This window comes from Garra rufa, chromosome 21, assembly GCF_049309525.1.
Source record: "Garra rufa chromosome 21, GarRuf1.0, whole genome shotgun sequence".
NCBI lineage: Eukaryota > Metazoa > Chordata > Actinopteri > Cypriniformes > Cyprinidae > Garra > Garra rufa.
The window spans coordinates 6,949,559-6,970,845 of record NC_133381.1 but is presented as its reverse complement, the minus strand read 5'-3'; the positions used below and the strand labels follow the sequence as shown (position 1 = coordinate 6,970,845).

At 33.2% G+C, this 21,287-nt stretch overlaps 2 protein-coding genes across 2 annotated transcripts; one reads left to right on the top strand and one right to left on the bottom strand.

The window, feature by feature from the left end:
- Positions 1–985: 985 nt before the first annotated feature.
- On the bottom strand, positions 986–14,751 carry edrf1 (erythroid differentiation regulatory factor 1). The gene is made up of 25 exons (XM_073826956.1): positions 14,350–14,751; positions 13,941–14,143; positions 12,464–12,530; positions 11,725–11,850; positions 11,471–11,595; positions 11,232–11,382; positions 11,046–11,138; positions 10,283–10,404; positions 9,730–9,841; positions 9,493–9,640; positions 9,294–9,405; positions 9,092–9,203; positions 8,731–9,000; positions 8,471–8,542; positions 7,157–7,304; positions 6,871–7,062; positions 6,557–6,757; positions 6,160–6,381; positions 5,828–6,054; positions 4,874–5,032; positions 4,004–4,153; positions 3,773–3,926; positions 3,565–3,680; positions 1,866–2,038; positions 986–1,708 (listed from the first exon to the last, which is right to left on the bottom strand). The coding sequence occupies exons 1-25, from the start codon at positions 14,446–14,448 to the stop codon at positions 1,546–1,548; spliced, it is 3,717 nt and encodes a 1,238-aa protein (XP_073683057.1). The 5' UTR covers positions 14,449–14,751; the 3' UTR covers positions 986–1,545.
- A 710-nt stretch (positions 14,752–15,461) lies between these two features.
- Positions 15,462–18,836, top strand: tex36 (testis expressed 36). Its single transcript, XM_073826448.1, has 4 exons — positions 15,462–15,959; positions 16,068–16,208; positions 18,119–18,199; positions 18,290–18,836. Exons 1-4 carry the CDS (start codon positions 15,906–15,908, stop codon positions 18,614–18,616), a joined length of 603 nt encoding a protein of 200 aa, XP_073682549.1. The 5' UTR covers positions 15,462–15,905; the 3' UTR covers positions 18,617–18,836.
- Positions 18,837–21,287: the final 2,451 nt, after the last annotated feature.

Sequence of the window (21,287 nt, the reverse complement as noted above, 5' to 3'; positions counted from 1 at the left end):
TGTCCCGAACAGTTAAACTGCCTGCTGTTCGTCAGAAAAATCCTTCAGGTCCCACAAATTATTTGGTTTTCCAACATTTTTGTATATTTTAACCCTTTCCGATAATGACTGTATGATTTTGAGATCCATCTTTTCACACTGAGGACAACTGAGGGACTTATATACAACTATTACAGAAGGTTCAAATGCTCACTGCTGCTCCTGAAGGAAAAACAATGCATTAAGAGCTGGGGGTGAAAACTTTTGAACAGAAGGAAGATGTGTACATTTTTCTTATTTTACCTAAATATCATGTTTTTTTTGTTTTTTTTTCATTTAGCACTGCCCTTCAGAAGCTACAAAAGATATGTACACGTTTCCCAGAAGACAAAATAAGCTAAATTTAACCTGATCTTTAAATTCAAATTCAAAAACTTAATGCATTGTTTCCTTCTGAATCATCAGTGAGTGTTTGAACCTTCTGTAATAGTTACATACGAGTCCCTCACTTGTCCTCAGTGTGAAAAGATGGATCTCAAAATCATACAGTCATTGTTGGAAAGGGTTCAAATACACAAAAATGCTGAAAAACCAAAGAATCTGGGAAAAGGATTTTTCTGAAGAACAGCAGACAGTTTAACTGTTCAGAACAAACAAGGGACTCATGAAAAACTATCACTAAACAAAAACAGCACAGTATTAAGAATCAAGTGTACGTAAACTTTTGAACTTGGTAATTTTCATACATTCAACTATTATTTTCTCTTGTGGACTATATGTAAACATATTGTGTGTGAAATATCTTCTTCAGGTCAGTACTAAATAAAGAATAACATGCATTTTGTATGATCCCTCTTACTTTGATAAAATAATTAACATTTAGCAGATTCTGCAAGTTGTATGTAAACTTTTGACCTCAACTGTACATGTACATGCTGTGGGTTTCACTGCTTTAATTTTAAAGCTAAAAGTTTTTGTTGTGATAAAAAAAAACATAACACTTAACTGACATTGAGCAGCTTTTTAACTTTATTAAAGATTTCAAAGCAAAGCAGTCACACGTTCACAATACTGTATCTGGATAATCACCCCCGTTGCATTGACCTTTAATAATTATTGCACATTTTTATTGAAAACCTGCATTTTTTTGTTTGTTTTGTTTTTACAATTCACTAGCTTATGCCCCAGAAAAAGAAAAGCCTGTGAGTGTGCTTTCCAGTAAAAAGTGTGTAAAACAAAACCACAGTTTCACATTTTGTACATATTGTCTTGCTAGCAATAAATATCTGCTGTACAAACAACTGCACAGTTTGGATTTATTATTATAATTATCAACCCATCTCTCGTAGGATGTCCAGCATAATGTGAGCAGAAGAAAGGCACTGCTGGTGAGGGTTGTATAATTTTTTTTTTATTCCAAGTCACTTGCCGAAACTAGCTGAAACTTTTTTTTTAGTATCATCTTTATATCAGCTGTGATTGCTTTTGTAAAAGCAAGGTTGTTTCAACTCTAAACTGTCGCATGCTTGACATTTATGTTGTCAGGAAGTCCCTCAGATTTGATTCTCAAGATGATGCTCTTGCTTCTTCACTTCCTGTTGGTGGTTTTAGCTGATCCAGCAGCTCCATGAAAAGAGAAACCCGCTGGATGAGCGGGACGGACTTTTCGGCCCTCAGGAGGCGAGAATATACATTTTTGTAGGTCTTCACCTGCTCTTCTTCTTTACCACTGCATATGAAAAGACAAAACCACCACATACACATTAGTTGCCACGTAATGAAACATTATAATACCATTTGTTAGATAGCAATGATACTAAATCTGTAGCATTAATTGAGTTTATATGGAATAAGGTACTGAAGTGTTACATTTTTGTATCTCTCACCTGAGTTTGCGTTTGCTTGCAGTGCTGAGTTTGATCATTTGCAGCAGGAGGAAGGAAAAACTGGGCTCAAAGACGCCAATCAACTTCACAACCTCTTCGGTGTTGAGCTCAGAGGAAGAAGAACTATCTGAATGGAGTTCTTCAGGTTTGTCTGAGTCTTCTGGCGTCAACATCTGTCAACAAACAGCACATAACAGTGTCAAACTGACCATTCAACACAGAGAACTATGTATTCATAAAGAGCAATTATTGTTATTATATAATTACTGTAACAATAAATAACAATAATTCATGTAGTATTAATATTGGACATGTTTGCCTAAGGGGCTTACACATGAGAAAGCATCATTGTTAATAATAATAATAATAATAATAATAAAATGAATAAACAAAATCTTAAAAAATAAAAATAAATAAATTAGACAGTGATGACTATTATTGTCAATATAATCTTTATAGACATTCATAAAAGGGACTTATAAATGAGAAATTATTATTATTAGTAATAATAGTAATGATAATAAATATGAATCTTAATATAATTATCTTAATATGTCACGCTTTTATCCAAGGGACTTAAATAAAAAATATTTATTGTTATTGTTATTATTAATTCATATAATACTATTAATATAAGACACTTTTGTCCAAGGGACTTACAAATAAAAAAAAGCGTTATTGTTACTATATAAATAATATATATAAAAAAAATATTAAATAAATAAGATGATGATGATGATTATTATTTATCATCTTTAAAGACACATTCATGCAAGGGATGACAAATGAGAAATAAAAATAATAATAATGAATAATATTATTATTATTATTATAAATAATAGTGATGATAATAAATATTAATCTTAATATATTACACTTTTTATCCAATGGACTTATGAATGAGAAATTGTTATTGTTAATAATAATAATAATAATAAACAAAATCTTAAGCAAACATAATCAAATAAATAAGATTGTTGTTGTTATTATTATTATTATTATTATAGATTTATGCAAAGGACTTACAAATGAGACATTATAATTATTGTTAATAATGATAGATAAAATGATGATAATAAATATGTTAATATAATTATCTTAATATATTACACTATAATTAATAATAACTCATATGTAATATGATAATTAATTAATAATTAATTGTCCTGCCAAGGGACAAGGGATGTAAATTAGCCTTTGGCTAACTTCCACATACTTACATTTTCTAATGTTCGTTAGTATGTACTAATTGTAATTCAAATTAATATAAGACACTTTTGTCCAAGGGACCTACAAATAAAAAAATCATTATTGATATTAATAATAATGTTTTAAAAAAAATCCAATAAATAAGGTGATTATTATTAATATATTTATAGACAAATTTGTTATTATTAATAATAAATATAACACAACTCTTATCCAAGGGATTCGTAAATGAAAAATAAGTATTAATATTTATTATTATTATTAATAATAATAATAATAATAATAAATTGTAATCTTAAAATAATAATCTTAATACAAGACATTTAATCCAAGGGATTTATCCAAGGGCCAAATTAAAAAGTATTAATATTATTATTATTAATGATAATAATAAATATGAATATCTTAATAAAATAACTGTAAAATAAGACATTTATCCAAGGGATATATATTATTATTATTAAATATTATTAAATGTCTGTGTATACACCTTTTCCTGTTGCTCCAGCAGCTCTTTATGAATGAGTTTGAAAGCGTGCCGTGTTTCACACATGACCTCTAGAGCTCCCGTCAGAGTTTTTAGTTTCACAGCACTGCTGTTCTGACCTGGAAAACACAATAAAACATCCGATATGAGGTTCTACTTGTGTCCCATCAACCTCTCACAACTATTATTTCCTTCAAGCTGTGTTTCTCACCCGCCATGGTGAACTCAGCAAAGGCCACTCTCTCCAAAAGAGTGCGGAGGAGCTCACACGGGGCGTCACTCAGACTAATGAAGAGCCGCACGGCCTTACTGTAATGCTGCTCTGCCAGTGCTTTGTGCTGCTTACGAACGCTCTCATCTCCAACCTGAGAAAAGAGTATATGTTAAGGATTATTGTATGTTGAAGATAAAGGTGTACAAATCCATGTGTTTGATACTGTACCTGGTTGCGGTAGCAGCTGTGGTACATTGAAGCCAGTCTGTGGTGGATTGTGGCTGCTCTGTACTGGTAGAGCGGCTGGCGAGCGGATTCTGTCTGCAGGTCACAGTACCTCAGGGACTTCATCATGGTCTCAGTGACTTCCCTCTCGATCTGAAACACGGTACACTTATGTCAAGTGGAGTTCAACGTTTCAGCAGTGTGTACAGCACAGACTGCGTTAGACTTAACATTGTCCGTCATTTGGATGGACAGGGTCGTACAAATTGCGTCATAATCTATTACTACCAGTCATTTCAATTTTCATATTTTAATTATAATAACACATTTTATTGCATTTATTTTAATATTACATTCAATTTAATATTCTCATTTTTAGAGCCATTATCGATTCTTAAATCCTAATCGATCTTATGATCTATGCTGTTTCCAGTTGATGAATGAACAGAATGAATAGTGCGCCTCCTATCCAATAAATCACAATAGGTTCTGCGCTACTTCTGATATGAAACTCAGATTTCAAATTTTGTTCATTTAATTAAAATACTTTTTTGGCACTCTGTAATGTGGCTTGATAGATCTCTGTAGCTTACACCTGGTACTCGCCTGTGCGTAATCAAACGCATAGCAAAAGGTTTGTGATAGTTTCATTTTGTTTTGGATCTTGTGCTCTGCTGCTACACTGGAACGCACTCGCCACCAACTGGACAGGGGTGGGAATTACAGTTAAATTACAATAGATCACCCTCAGTTTAAGTGACGGAGAACCTCCAGATTTTTTCCATCACTGATAAAAAAAAATTCTGTCAATGACGGACCATTTTCGGTTAACGCAACCTCTGGTGTACAGACAGGATAAAGTGTGTGTGGTACCTGCTCCTGTGCTTTACGGGACAGCGGTGCGTAGTCCTGGAGAAGTGTGGCCAGTGTGAAATATGTTGTAGAGAGTTCCCAGTTTACAGAGTCCCAGACGGCTGAGTGACTCTCCCTGCAGCCCAGAGACTTCAGCGCCCGCTGATAGTAATCTATCGCCTGGTGATGGAGAGAGAGAGAAATAGATACAGCAGCAAGGACCCACTTTCTGTTGTTATTATTAATAATAATCTTTATATAATGCTTAAAGACACCTCAATCAAAGGGATATAAAAATGAAAAAAGTAATATTATAGTACTATTGTTTTAGGTACAAAATCTTTTATTAATATTATTATATTAAGATAACATTTTTCATTAAAATTTATAATTAATACAATAATATTCATAATTTCTTATTTGTACATGCTTTGGATCAGTGTCTTAAATTAGGATTATTATATTTATGTCAATGTTGCGAAGAATAAGAATAAAGACCCTTCGTGTCCATATACAAGAGAAATTCTTAATAATAAAAATAATGAAACTACTATTATTTTTATTATTATTATTATTATTATCGCCAATCAAACTGCATTGCAGAAGCTGTTAAACATCCCCGGGTATTAAGACTTGTATGGCTTAATACAACATATAACGTATTCGTGATTTTTATGTTATTTATTTTGGACTATGGGGGCACCATTGCTTCAGTGATGTGAAATGGTTACATTTAGTACGCTACAAACCCTACATGTTGCTATTTTTAGTGCACAATGTTGCTCATATCAGTATTTTATTTACTGAGTTGTGTTGCAGTAAAAATGCAACCATTTTACATCATCAAAATGGATTTTCAAAATTAAGTCTTTCATGGTTTTTTTTAATTTCTTAACCATTTACATTATATTAAGACATAGAAGTCCTTATACCTGGGGTTCCCTTTAAATGTTCTAGACCGTATGTGTGACTAACCTTGTTGTAGTAGAGGGTCTCTTCCGGAGAAAACTCACCGCGGCTGTGCTCTGATGTCATGATGCAGTGAGCCTGAGCGCAGATCCGCATGAGTCGACCGATGTTACAAAGCAGAAGGGCTGTGTTCACCGAGTCTGAAATTGCATTGAAATCCTGCATGCCCTTCTCAAAACACGAGAAACTCTTCTTCCACAGCTCCTGCTCAGCCACGCAAACACTCCTGCGCACTGGAGGAAGAAAAAGCAACACTTCACAAACAGATCTCAAGATATTTGTCAGAGGATTTGACAAACCACCTCAACATCTGTAATAGATACTCAAGAAGCCCTCACCTCCTTGTTTCTCCGCCTGCATGGCCGCAGCTTGGTTCATATAGAAGACGCCCATCTCATTGCGGATATTCCCGAGCCGTTTCAGAACCTGACCCAGCTGCTCCTGTTCCAGGTCCTTTAGAACTCCTGAGGTCAAAAGGTCATGGGCGGCCTCGTAACACTTACTGCTGACAATCAGCTGGTACTCTGGGTCTGAGGCCAAGTCAGTGGCCATGCTAAAGGCTGAAGAAAAAACAATGTCAATGTTCAAATGTTATAAGACACTGCCTCTTTCAGGAGTTTTAGTATCTACCCCACTCATTTGTCCAAAATCCCACTCCACATTGCTTTTGCATTAATTACAGTAGCTACTCTAGAATCTCTACAGCACAAAGAGTGTGTGATCTAACGTTCAGACCTTGGCAGGAGCTCTCGCGGTGTAGGCAGTGAAGGATCTCCTGGTCGTCTTTGGTCTGGTAGTTGTACTCCTCCAGATACGCGGCTCTGTTCGAGGCATTCTGGGCCAACATGAGCTGCACATCTCCACATAGAGACAGACATTGACAGTGGAACAAAAGCACCTGTGGGTGGAGACCACCACTGATGGAGCAATATGCATCTACAGAGAGAGAGAAGGCATATATCGATCAAGTTTGAAAAGATTAGCTCTTCTGAACAGCACTTTATGACCTTTGAAGTTTTCTGACAATACTGAAAGCTGCTTGTTCTTACCGTGGCACTGTAGAGCTAGTTTGATGTAACGCAGTGCCCGTCCGTATTTCAGGAGGTTGGTTGCAGCATCTGACAGGACGTAGTATGCTTTTGAAGCTTTCAGGAACAGCTGCAGTTTCATGCGGTGCTGCCATGTGCCAGGTAACATCCCAGAGCGTGTTGGTACCTTCAACTCATTGTTGCACGAACCGACTGTGTAACCCAAGATGGAGAATGAGATCACCATATATATAATCAAATAGTGGATGAAGAAACTCTGATTAACGGAATGGATGGAATGACTGACCTCTGTCCAGCAGCAGAGCGATCTCTTTCTCTACATCTCTGGCTCCGTTCTGACTCCGCTCCTCATATTTTAGAGGGATAGGTGTGCTGGGGTCGGCCGAAGGAAGGTCACTCTCTTTCTTTATGCTGTTGTCCACGGCTTTTAAACCCTAAATACACAGATAAGGTTTTGCTTTAGTGTTTATGTTCATTATGTATGGATGGATGGATAGATGAACAAGATATAATGATGGATGGATCGACTGACGGACAAGATAGAACAATGGATGGACAGACGGATAGACAAAATGATGGATGGATGAATGGACAGACATGGATAGATCGGGAAAATAGATAGAACAATGGATAAATCGTTAAAGTAATGGATAGATGGACGGAGGGACAAGATTGCGTGATGGATGGATGGATGAACAAGATAGAATAATGGATGGAATGAAAATAGATGGACAAGATAGAAAGATGGATGGATGGACAGGAGGGATAGAACAATAAATGGATGGACGGATAGACAGACAAGACAGAATGATGGATGGATGGACAGATGGATGGTGAATGGATTGACGAACAAGACAGAATAATAGATGGACAGATGGACAAGATAGAAGGATGGATGGATGGATGGATGGACGGACAAGACAGAATAATGGATGGATTGACAAACAAGACAGAATGATAGATGGACAGACGGATGGACAAGATAGAAGGATTGATGGATGGATAGAATGATGGATGGATGGACAGACGGACAAGACAGAATGACGGATGGATGGATGGATGGATGGATGGATGCACAAGAAAGAACAGATGGATAGACAAGATTAAAAAGGAAAAATGGATGAATAGACAACAAGAATAAGATGAACAAGATAGAATGATGGAGGGATGGGCTGATTGACGGACAAGAAAGAAACAATGGATGGCCAAGATGGACAAACAGAATGATGTACGGATGATGGATGGATGGATGGACGGACGGATGGACAAGACAGAATAATGGATGAATGGATGGATGGACGGACGAACAAGACAGAATAATGGATGAATGGATGGACGGACAAGATAGAACAATTGATGGGCAAGACAGAATGATAGATGGACGGACAGATGGATAAGACAGAATAATGGATGGGTGGATGGATGGACGAGATAGAACGATGGGTGGATGGATGGACAGACAAGAGAGAACAATGGATGGACAACACAGAATGACAGATGGATGGATGGATGGATGGATGGATGGATGGATGGATGGACAAGATAGAATGATGTATGGATGGATGGAAAACTATAACAAATATTATTCTCGTTCTCTTACCTTCAAAACGTAGCTGAGAACAAGTCTGGACTTCACCTCCTTGTCTTGTGACACCGGAAACGCACAGTTGGGCTGGAATGCAACATAATGCTAATGTAATAAATTCATTGTGCAAATTCATGCAAGGTGGAAATAAATAAATTTACCAACATCTAAACAGACCATTTTAACTTCTACTATACATCAGACAGCTTATATTCAATAATATTCGTTTAGCACACAAAAAAAATGTGCTGATATCCTTCAGACTGATATCCTACTCTGATCTGATGTGTGCTCTTGTATTTCTCTGGAACTGACAGCTCCCCGACAGACTTGATGACAGCCACAGCTTTGGAGTCATCCTGCGGCTGAGAGGAAGTGCTGAAGGAGCAGCTCTCGTCTTCATCTTCCTCCTCCTCCTCCTCCTCTTCATCACTGTAACTGTCTTCAGAACCCCCGCCTCTCAGGGACTCCCCGTTCCCCTCGTCCTCACTCGCATCATCCAGCTGAAAGAGTTCTGCCAACATGTAGTGAGCAGAAGCGATGATCTAAACCAGAAAACAAAAGAAAACGGTCAGAATTCACACATGACCTTAGAAAATGAAAGTAAATTATTAGTAAAGCAATAAAGCTACACACCTGTGGATGTCGCTCTTCATCCAGCAGTTTAATACAGTTGAGCAACAGTGTTCTGATGGTCCCATAGTTCTTCCTGTTTTGGCTCTTCTTAAGCATCATATTGCTAGCAACTCTATTAAACACCAAAAAGAATTGTCTCTGATGCTGATTGGGAAACGTAATCAACAGAATATGAGAAAGTAGTTATGAATGTAAATTATACTTGTAGAGAAGCACCGCTACAGGAAGTGTGAAGGGATTCTGGCATTTCTCCTCTGCTGCCTCCTCACACAGAGTAGTGAGGTCATACAGCTTCACGATGTCACTTCCACTAGCTAGGTGGACAAAACAGACAGCCATTAGCAAGGTGTGACTCGAGATAAAGCAGTTTGAAAGCAAACTAGAGAAAGTCAGCTGCCTACCTTTGAAGAGCCAGTATGTGTGTCCTTCTTTGGTACAGTTGGATTTCAGGAATGACAGGATGTTCTGTGCAATGTCTTTCACAACTCGCGTCGAGAATGTGGACTTCTCCAAATTTGGGATGTCCTCTGTCTTTATCATTTCATATTTCTGTATACGAGATGAGAGTTGTTTGGAAACCAAACATTCTTGTACAGCAATATGTGCAAATGTATTTAATAATCACCAAATCATCTTACCTGCACAATGCCATTGACGTGAAAGCACATGACCAGCTCTGGTACATTACACATTAAATTATCCAGCCAGTAATCAATTCCTGTGAGAACGTTGATTGGTTTGTTGTTGTCCCTGTTTGGACAAAGTCAGTATTTAAAATAAAAATATAAAATACTTAAATATAGAGTTATATATAGTAGAGTGTGTAATAAACTATTCAAAGGTTTAGAGATTTAGCAACAAAAACAGTTGTTCTGCTTAATATTTTGTGGACTCTTTGATGAATATAAAGCTAAAAACAACATTTATTTGAAATATATATTTTTTGTAATATAATAAATGTCTTCGGTCACTTTCTATCAAATTAGATTACATTCTTGTTAAATAGAACAGAACATTTTTACCTTACTGACCGCAAACTTTGAAAATTAGTAAATATATAAAATTTAGCCTTCAATTTGAATAAATTTGCAAAGAATTCAAAACCAGATAAATATATCCTAAAAATATATGAAATGGCACACAAAAAAGCAACAAAAAATAAATAAAATGTAGAAAATGTAGAACTCTAACCTGAGTCGTAGACTGACTGCTGGGTATCGACCACCTCCAAATATGGGCATATTTGATCCCACAAGCATGTGGATGTCCTCAAATGTCCATAAAATATTGCGGACAAAGTCATTTCTCAAACCCTGAGACAGTGAGAGAGGTAAAGAAGACTAGCAAGTCAAAATACAAATATTTATAAAAATACATATATATGAAATATTTTTGTTAAACAGCATTTTTGAAAATGTTCTATGTAAACTTATTTCAATTTTAATAAAAAAAAAAAAAAACGTGACCCTGGACCACAAAACCAGTCATAAGTAGCATGGATATATTTGTAGCAATAGCCAACAATACATTGTATGGGTCAAAATTATAGATTTTTCTTTTATGCCAAAAATCATTAGGATATTAAGTAAAGGTCATGTTCCATGAAGATATGTTGTACATTTCTACCATAAATACATCAAAACTTAATTTTTGATTAGTAATATGCATTCCTAAGAACTTCTTTTGGACAACCTTAAAGGCAATTTTCTCAATATTTTGATTGTTATGCACCCTCAGATTCCAGATTTTCAAATGTTGTATCTCAGCCAAATATTGTCCTACCCTAACATCAATAGAAATCTCATCATCAAATCTCATTTAAAAAAAATTTAGGGTCACATATCTACATATAACTTTTCAAAAACATATAACGTTTACATTTAATGTTTTCTAAAATATTGTAAAGGTGCAAGATATGACTGGAAGTTAGGGAACGTTAGGTAAATGCTATTACCTGACTGTTTTCTCCTTCATTGAACAATGTGGGCAGATTCTGCTCTTTGGGAACTGAAGACACGTGACCTAAAGTGTATGTGTCCACCTGCTCCTGAAAGACACAAGTAAACAGAATGATTCAGCCTCAGAAACACTGAAAGCACATGACATGAAAAATGAGAAGTAGAGGAAAGGCTGACCGCACCTCATTGGGCATCGCAGACTCCTCAGATTCAGTGGTGGGACTGTTGAAAGTGGCAGGCCAAGACGATCCTTCGGCTGCTGTCCCACAACCCTCCTCTGCCCCATGCTCTGTATCTGATGGCACAGGCACTGCAGTCCCATCACTGTTAATACTGAAACACAGGAGAGTGTTGAAAATGTAAAGGATGAAATCTGTGCTGTCAGGGGACAATTACACAATTGTACAAAGTCAGTTCTCACCTGTAATAGAGAAATTTGGAAAGGATGGCCTTCTCATTCCAGTGTTCTTTACTTTTCTTCTTTCTTTGCCACTTTTGGTCAATGAGACGCTGGTAAAACTCCTTCAGCCATGTCCAGTCACCAGTCTACAGGGCAGTCACAATGTTAGGTTAATCTTAAAATGGCATAAACACTCCTTTTATTTTGTTTTTTAAGGTTTGGGGAATAGCCACTAGAACGTTACATGGAAAAATAAGGTGATTAATTCCTGTTACCTGTGATGACCTCATGAACAGTTCCTGAATGTCCAGTTCATCAAGCAGTAGTGTGCCGCCCACTCTGTGGACAGCCATGCTGACATGAGACTTACTGTAGGGGATCTTCAGCAACTTCTTGATGTTCTGTTTAAATTAAGAAAAAACAAGTAATAAATAAGGCATTCAAAAATTCTCTTAGCAAGGCTGTATTTAGTTTATCAAAAATACAGTAAGAACAATAAAATTGTGAAGTATTATTTCAATTTATTATATATGTTTTTATATATATATATATATATATATATATATATATATATATATATATATATATATATATATATATATATTAATATATTTTAAAATGTAATTTATTCCTGGGATGCAAAGCTGAATTTTCAGCATTACTCCTCCAGTCGTCAGTGTCAGATTATTTTTTTAGAAATCAGTCTAACATGCCAATATTTTCTTATTATTATCAATGTTCAATGTTCAAAACAGACTTTGATGATTGGAACATTCAAAAAAACATTTTTTTTAAATAAATGTTTTGTAACATTATAAATGTTTTAAAGTCACTTTTAAACAATTAACTATGTAGCACTGTAACTGTTTTCTTTTCATAACATTCTATTATATAATCTAACATTATTATACAAAAATGTGACAGCAGATCCCCATGCTCAACCAATCAGAATCAAGTATTCTTGAAAGCCATTTAATACCTAAAGAGTTTGCACTCCCAATACAACAGACTCACCTCTGAATCAGAAACAACATCAACATCATCACCTATACAGTCGATGAAGTCGTACGCCATCCCAAAACTACAATTAATAAAGAAAACACAAGAATGCATGAAAAGATCAGCTTCACTGTCATCTAAATCAGTCTGAATCATCTATCAGTCAAACATTTTTGAACAGTAAAATTATTAATGTTTTTCAAAGAAGTCTCTTCTGCTCTCCAAGCCTGCATTTATTTTATCCAAAATACAGCAAAGTAGTAATATTGTGAAATATGTTTACTATTTTAAATGACTACTTTCTATTTGAATACATTTTAAAATGTAATTTATTCCTATGATCAAAGCTATATTTCAGCATTATTACTCCAGTCTTCAGCGTCAAATGATCCTTCAGAGATCATTCTAATATGCTGATTTGCTGTTCAAGTAACATTTATTCTTATAATTATTATTATAATCAATATTTAAAACATTTGATAAATAGAAAGATCCAAAGATCTGCATTTATCTGAAACAAAACATTCAAAAGCTTGTCAATATAATTTTGTGTGATCATATATAATGTTACAAAAGACTTTTATTTCAGATAAATGCTGTTTTTCTGAACTTTCTATTCATAAAAAAATTAAAATATCTACTTTGCTGTTTTTAACATAATAACAATAATACATGTTTTTTGAGCAGAAAATCAGAACATTTGAATGATTTCTGAAGGATCATGTGACAAGTAATGATGTTAAAAATTCAGCTTTGGAATCACAGGAATAAATTAGATTTAAAAAAATATTCAAATAGAAAACAGTTATTTTAAAAAGTATTTTACATTTTACTGTTTTAGCTGTACTTTGGATCAAATAAATGCAAGCTTGGGGAGCAGATGATAATTCTTAAAAAAAAACACTAAAAATCTTACTGTTCAAAAACATTTGACTGGTAGTGTATGTACATATAACATTAAATGTGATATAAAATGTAATACACACATAATAAACACATGAAAGCTCATATGTGACCCTGGACCACAAAACCAGTCTTAAGTCGCTGGGGTATGTTTGTAGCAATAGCCAAAAATACATTGCATGGGTCAAAATTATTGATTTGTCAAAAATCATTAGGAAATTAAGTAAAGATCATGTTCCATGAAGATTTTCTGTAAAATTCCTACTGTAAATGTATCAAAATGTAATTTTTGATTAGTAATATGCATTGTTAAGAACCTAATTTGGACAACTTTAAAGGTGATTTTCTCAGGATTTTGATTTTTTTGCACCCTCAGATTCCAGATTTTCAAATAGATGTATCTCTAATTTAACCTTATGACTGGTTTTGTGGTCCAGGGTCACATATTAAAAGGAACGTGAGCTCTCCTGTAGCTCAAACATGGTCATGGGTTTGATTCCCAGGGAAAGCAACGAAAATGAAATGCAAGTCGCTTTGGATAAAATCATCTGCCAAATACATAAATCTAAATCTAAAATAGTAGTGATACCTGGAAAAGGGTTTGCTTTTCCTGCTGGACCCAAGTACGGTGGTCCCCGCAGTGCCCAGCTGAGTATTTTCTCGCAGCCAGTTTGCTGGTGGCAGCTTGAGGTCAGTCTTCTCCTGTAGTAAAGCATAGGAGGAGGACGGCGGAGCGGCTGAGTACTTCACTACTGCACGACTCTTCACTTCATTGTTGCCCAGACAAATAACCTAAAAACAGACAACTGTTAGTTTGCAAGTCACCATTCATCTCAATAGGACTTAACAGCTTTAACCTCCTGATTGTATAACAATCCAGCCACATTTCCATAAATGCAATGCAACATTAACACATAATCAGTGCAACAGGACAGTGAGAAATGCTGCAGTATATAATGACAGTCTCTTACAGTGGTACATTATGTGTGCTATCAGACCTGTTTGTTGTCTTCAGATGCAGAGCTGCTCTGATCCTCCTCATGTCTGGGATCAGAGTCTGTCGTCTTATCCTGAGAGCTCATATCCACCACATTCATCCATCCAGAACCTCCACAAAACGACGAAAGTAACGTACAAATTACACAATCACCGATTCTTTCACTTATAAACAGTAGCTTCTCACAAATCTTCTTTTCTAACTACTCTTGAACCACACAGCAGACCATGTTGCTTTCTACATCACATTTCTCGCTGTTTCATCTTAAATATCGATATATTTGTGCCATACCGAAATCTCTCAGATTAATCGATAACTCTCAGACGACTAAAAAATGAAAAATAAACGCAGTTCTCTGAGGAAAGTCTGTGTCTATCACCTCACTGAGCACTACAAACTTACTGTATCCCTCACCCGGAAGTACACGTGACGTCAGGCACGCCGCTTTCTAGAATGGAGTGGAAACATGTAGAAATGCGTTAAAAGTTTTACTGTGTTTTTGAGGTATAATTCTACAAATACTTTTTAAACACATTAGTATGAATATATATTTCGAATATATAAGTTATATCGTGTAATAAATACCTATTGTTTCAGGAATATCGGTTTATTTGTATGTATTCGATTTTTATATATTATATAAACAAATTTGCGGTATTTTAAACTAAAATAATTACGTCAGATTCGGTGTTTATGTTATTTAAAATGTGATATTTTAAATTATGAAATGAATCCGCGAAATTTTATATATTGAATTTATGTGACTAGTCTATAAATGATTATAGGCTATTAGATATACATCTATATTGATAATAAATTTAAATAATATGTGACCCTGGACCACAAAACCAGTCATAAGTGTAAATTTGAGATTCTTACGTCTTCTGAAAGCTGAGTAAATAAGATTTAAAATAGGACAATGTTTGTCTGAGATACAACTATTTGAAAACCTGGAATCTGAGGGTGCAAAAAAAATCTAAATATTGAGAAAATCGCCTTAAAAGTTGTCCAAATGAAGTTCTTAGCAATGCATATTACTAATCAAAAATCAAGTTTTATATATTTATGGTAGAAATTTTACAAAATATCTTCATGGAACATGATCGTTATTTAATATGCTAATGATTTTTGGCATAAAAGAAAAATCGATCATTTTGACCCATACAATGTATTTTTGGCTTTTGCTACAAATATACCCGTGCTACTTAAGACTGGTTTTGTGGTCCAGGGTCACATATAATAAACATAAATAGATGTTTTAACAGCCTATTGAATTTTGTATTTGTTATAATATAAATAAACTTATATTAAATTAAACGACATATCATTCTACGATATAATTTCAAACCTCGATATTTCTATATATTACATATTGAAAATGCAAATATTTATTGTAATTGTGTTAGTTTGTTTGCTTGTTTGTTTTAAGTGCTTATGAATAGCGTTTGCGTTCTGTTTCCATGGTTACAAAATCACTGTTTGCGCTCGTTCACCTGAGTTCACCTGCGTTTAGGAATGCCTTTAGTTTTGCGTTTATTTTGAGTTTTTGCAGTGACAATGAGTGAAAGAGGCAAGAGATACTTTAATAAGAAGAACAAGAGTGAAAACTGGGTAAGATAAGTACACTTCTTTAACTAGCCTTACCTATAAAAGCGTTTAGCCTGAATTTTTACACCGCTCTAGCCTCGTTTTTTTTTCTTTATTTCTCCTATTTTCCAGTTTTTTCACACAGGCGTGACACAGAATGGACAAACACGTGATCTTTGTACAAGCACAGGTTCAATGCTGGCACATGGAGTTCCTCAACCCCTGACACAAGCAGAGGAGAGATATCCCAAAATATTCATCAATCCTGAAAAGGTTAGCTAATGTTATTAAATAAAGTGATATCTAACATTAACTTAGATGTATTTTATATTTTAGATTATTAGGCCTACTAATAGTTACAGCCAGTGCCGTTAAAACTGATTATGTAATCTGGATTACGTAATCAAATTCCAAAAGAATAAATATTTGTAATTAGATATTGTGTCAGACTATGGTTACTTTTTCTATGCTTACTTAATATTCAGGAAATGGAAGACTGTTATTAATAATTTATTGATTCTCCCTTCTCCTTTTTTATCTTTTGAAGTTGCCTTTTTTTAAAAGCATAATACTTTTATTTGTTTGGAAAGTCTTTCAGTTTTGTAAAACTGTACAGCCACTAGTCATGCTGCTATATTTTTATTTGAAAACTTAGAGACCACACAGAATATACATTTAATTCATTTAACTCAACTATTGTTTAAAAATGATTATATTTCTTGCTTGAAATAAACCCAAAATAGGTTGGAAAGGACATTTATTAAGTAATAAGTGATAAGTTGAATGAATAATAAATAATTAACTATATACTGTAGGGCTGTCAAACGATTAATCACGATTAATCGCATCCAAAATAAAAGTTTATGATTACATACTGTATGTTTGTGTACTGTGTGTATATATTATATATATATATATATATATATATATATATATAAATACACAAATAGAAACAGTTGGCACTCTGAGACGTGCGCTCAGTACTGCACATGCGCACTGGCTCATTTAGCCGGAAAAATAAGAGTTTTTTAACGCTATTGGAGCACAAGGAACCATATTTATAAGGCAGTTTTTGTTGGATTTCTTTGGAGATTTAAAACATGAAATTTAATCGTAAGCTTGGTGAACAGTTTTGGAGAATTTGATGTTTCCCCATTCTTAGAGATAGGAGCTGCACTTGCCTGCCCGAGAGGCGTTTCAAAGATGGCCGCCGAGTGACATGACTTGCCTTAAAGGGACTTTGATGTTACTAACATGATTAGCATGTTGCTAACGTGTTATTAGCATGATAAGCAAGATATTGGCATATTAGCATGTTGTGAGCATGACCAACAAGCTACTAACATGTTGGTAGCATGATTATATGTGACCCTGGACCACAAAACCAGTCATAAGGTTACATTTTACAAAACTGAGATGTATATATCTTATAGCTTTTTATTGATATATGGTTTGTTAGGATAGGACAATATTTGGCTGAGATACATCTATTTGAAAATCTGGAATCTGAGGATGCAAATAAATCAAAATCCTGAGAAAATCACCTTTAAAGTTGTCCAAATTAAGTTCTTAACAATGCATATTACTAATCAAAAATCACATTTTGATATGTTTACAGTAGGAATTTTCCAAAAAATCTTCATTGAACATAATCTTTACTTAATTTACTAATGATTTTTGGCATAAAAGAAAAATCAATAATTTTGACCCATACAATGTATTTTTGGCTATTGCTACAAATATACCCCAGCGACTTAAGACTGGTTTTGTGGTCCAGGGTCACATATTACGATTAGCATGTTACTAGCATGTTGTTAGCATGATTTGATCATGATTAACATGTTACTAGCATTTGCTGTTAGCCTGATTGACAAGCTACTAGCATGTTGTTAGCATAATACATAAATGATAAAAACAATGTAAACTGCTATTAATAAATGTTTACTTTTATTATTGCTGATGCCTCTAATAATGTGTCTGATTTTTAATTTACAACCTATTTTCGTTCATTTTAAGACAGTAATTGACTGCAATTAGATTACTTACTGTTAAATTAGATTAGATCACTGCAAAAAAGTTGGTTGCAGATAGAACATTTCTAGAAGAAATGATTTGTTACTTGTTCTCATGCTGATTCATGCTTGTATGAAGAAACATTCTCACGTTGAGGTTTTCAATGGCAGAAAACAATGGGCAGAGACTATCCGTTGTCAGCGCATGATAACCGCACAGCACTGCAGAAAACTATTGATGTCTATGATCAGGTGAGATCATCATTAAGGTAAACACTCATTCTGTTTATTATATCTCAAATCTTTAAATCCATTTCACCATGTATGTGTTCACATATTAAGGGTTTTGGCCGTAAGAAATGTCTTGATGAGCGTCGCCAGCATAACTCTCATTTCTACCTGCGCCATCATCATGATGACATCTGGAATCCGGTGAGCACAGCAAAGTGGGACCACTCAGCTTATCAAACCGACTTCCTGCCTAAACAGGAAACGGAGGGCAGAGGAGACACGCTCAGAAGGCGCTTCCCCAGAGATCACTCAGCGAGGTCTCAAATGAACAGTACAGCTCAGGCAAGGGAGCGTTTCATGTGGTTTGGGAGGGACGACTCCAACCAGCACACTCCACTAAGTGTACTAGCAGCTGCCAACCTCTCATTAACCACTTAAATAAGACCATCAGAGATGATCAGTCTGCAGTCACTGAGAATGACACTCTGGGAATTTCCTAACAAGTGTGTCACTGTCTGCTTTAACCAGCAGAGGTCAGTCTTCTTTTTGTCTATCTATGCTGCTCAACTGGCATCACTCTAAAATCTGCAGTGTCACAAAAATGTTTCATTCTGTAAAGAGTGCAAGTGTTGAATGCAGTATGCTGTATAATGAAAGAATAAATATTTTTACCTCAGTCTTATAAAATGTATTAGAATTAATTAATTATATTTCATTTAAGAATCAATCTTGTCTTAGACTATGTATTTGAACAACTTTGTCTTTAAAATAAATATATAGATGTAGGTAAATATACAGCATTATTAATTGAGATTAATTTGGAAGAATATTGGCTTTTGATTGCAATAGAGAGAGGTCTCCTTTATGATTTTTTAAAATGTATTTATTTATTTATTTTTTATTTATTTTAAATTAATTAAACGTTATCTGAAATAAAAATTATACATTTATAACAACTTAATAATTAATATTTACTTACATTACACTTATTTTATTTTAACTAGTTACCAAGAACAACATTTCTTTTTAGTTAAACTTGAAATACTAAAATAACTGAAATTATTTATTTATTTAGTGGGAATCGGGGTTATTATGATTAACTAAAATGTAGGGGGGGAAAAAAACTTTAACTGAAATATAATATTAAACTTATTTAATATTTACTTAATATTTAATGTTTACTCAAATTAAACTTTTTTATATTTCAGCTAATTGCAAAGGCAGCATTTCTTATTTTTATTTAGTTTAACTTGAAATATAAAAATAACTTAAACTAGATAAAATTAAACTAAAGATTTAAAATCAATAGAACTATATATACACGCGTTTAAAAATAATAATAATTTTGATTGCTACAGAGAGAGAATCTCCTTTGTAATTGTATTTATTTTTGTGGGAATCAAGGTTATTATGGTTAACTAAAATGAAATAAATTATATTTTAAATTAAATTAAACATGAACTGAAATAAAATATTAAACGTATTTATTATTTACTTTTTTTATATAATTATATTTATTGAATTTTCAATATAATACAAACATAAAACATCATCAAAACAGCAAAAAATAATAATAATAATAATAATGGCTCAGACTTTAAATAACAGAGTATTACCTCATATAAAACAGACAATGGAAAAAGAAAAAAAAGTGAATTGTCTAGAGAGTTATACAACTACAACATTCCTTGTAATATAATAGGACGAAGATGAGGTTCCAAATAGTGTAGATATGGGGTCCAGACTTTATAAAACTGGCCTGCTTTTTGTTGTAATACATAGGTAAGACGCTCTAGGGGAATCAACTCAAAAATTATCTTATGCCAACCTTGAAGTGATGGAGATTTATTTATTATTTACTTAATATTTAATATTATTTTAAATAAATTTTATTTCAGATAGTTATGAAGGCAACATTTATTATTTCTATTTAGTTTAACTTGCAATACTAAAATAAATGAAACTTAATAAACTTAATAATTAAACCTCAAAAAAGACATGTTAAAAAATAATATTTTTTTAATTGTAATAGAGAGCGAGATCTCTTTTGTAATTTTAATTATTTATTTATTTATGGGAATCGGGGCTATTGTAGTTAATTAAAACTAAAAAAAAAACATTATTTAAAATAAATTAAATATTCATTGAACTAAAATAACATATTAACCAGTAAATGTTAAATATTTACTTAATATTTAACATTTACTTAAATTAAACCTATTTTGCCCAGGCAAAATTTCTTGTTTTCATTTAGTTTGACTAGAAATACTAAAATAACTGAAAGTACATAAACCTAAACTAATAATTAAACATCCGTAGAAACTAGACAGGTTCAAAAATAATAACAATTTTGTTTGCAATAATGAGAGAAAGAGATTTTAAATCATTTTATTTGTTTATTTATTTATATATAGGAATCAATGTTATTATGATTAACTAAAATGAAAAAAAAAATCATTAATGAAAATAAATTAAGCATTACCTAAAATAAAAAAATATATATAAAAAACATATTTAATATTTACCTAATAATATTTAATATACTTAATTTAAACTTATTTTGCCAAGGCAACATTTCTTGTTTCCATTTAGTTTAACTTGAAATACTAAAATAACTGAAACAAAATAAACTAATAGTTACACATATATAGACAGGTTAAAAATGTATAATAATTTTCATTGCAATAGAGAGAGAGATGTCTTTTGTAATTTTATTTATTTATGGGAATCAGGGTAATTATTGTTAACTAAAACTAAAACCTTAAAAAATTTTAATTGAAAATAAAATAAAATATTAAACTTCTTTAATATTTACTTAAATTAAACTTATTTTGCCAGCGTATTTCCATTATTTAAACTTGAAATACTAAAATAACTGAATTTAAATAAACATATAATTAAAAATCAATAGAAACTATATAGGTTTCTATATATGTATAACTATATATGTTTTTAAAAAAATATAGTAAAAACAACAAAAAGGCTAAATTACTAAAACTTTACCTAAAATTGAAGTGGAAACAGAGAATGTAATAATAACATCTTTTTAAAAATATTAGTAAACTATAATAGTACATCAATGAGTACAGATGGGAATATTTCTAACATT

Bases quoted from the DNA above. Each gene is read 5' to 3' on its own strand.
- edrf1 (XM_073826956.1), bottom strand. From the start codon at position 14,448: ATGAATGTGGTGGATATGAGCTCTCAGGATAAGACGACAGACTCTGAT. The intron at 3,681-3,772 runs GTGAGAAACACA...TGTGTTTTCCAG, and splicing joins TGCTGAGTTCACCATGGCGG to GTCAGAACAGCAGTGCTGTG. The intron at 2,039-3,564 runs GTGTATACACAG...GTTTGTTGACAG, and splicing joins TGCTGGAGCAACAGGAAAAG to ATGTTGACGCCAGAAGACTC.
- tex36 (XM_073826448.1), top strand. From the start codon at position 15,906: ATGAGTGAAAGAGGCAAGAGATACTTTAATAAGAAGAACAAGAGTGAA. The intron at 15,960-16,067 runs GTAAGATAAGTA...CCTATTTTCCAG, and splicing joins AGAACAAGAGTGAAAACTGG to TTTTTTCACACAGGCGTGAC. The intron at 16,209-18,118 runs GTTAGCTAATGT...TTTCAATGGCAG, and splicing joins TATTCATCAATCCTGAAAAG to AAAACAATGGGCAGAGACTA.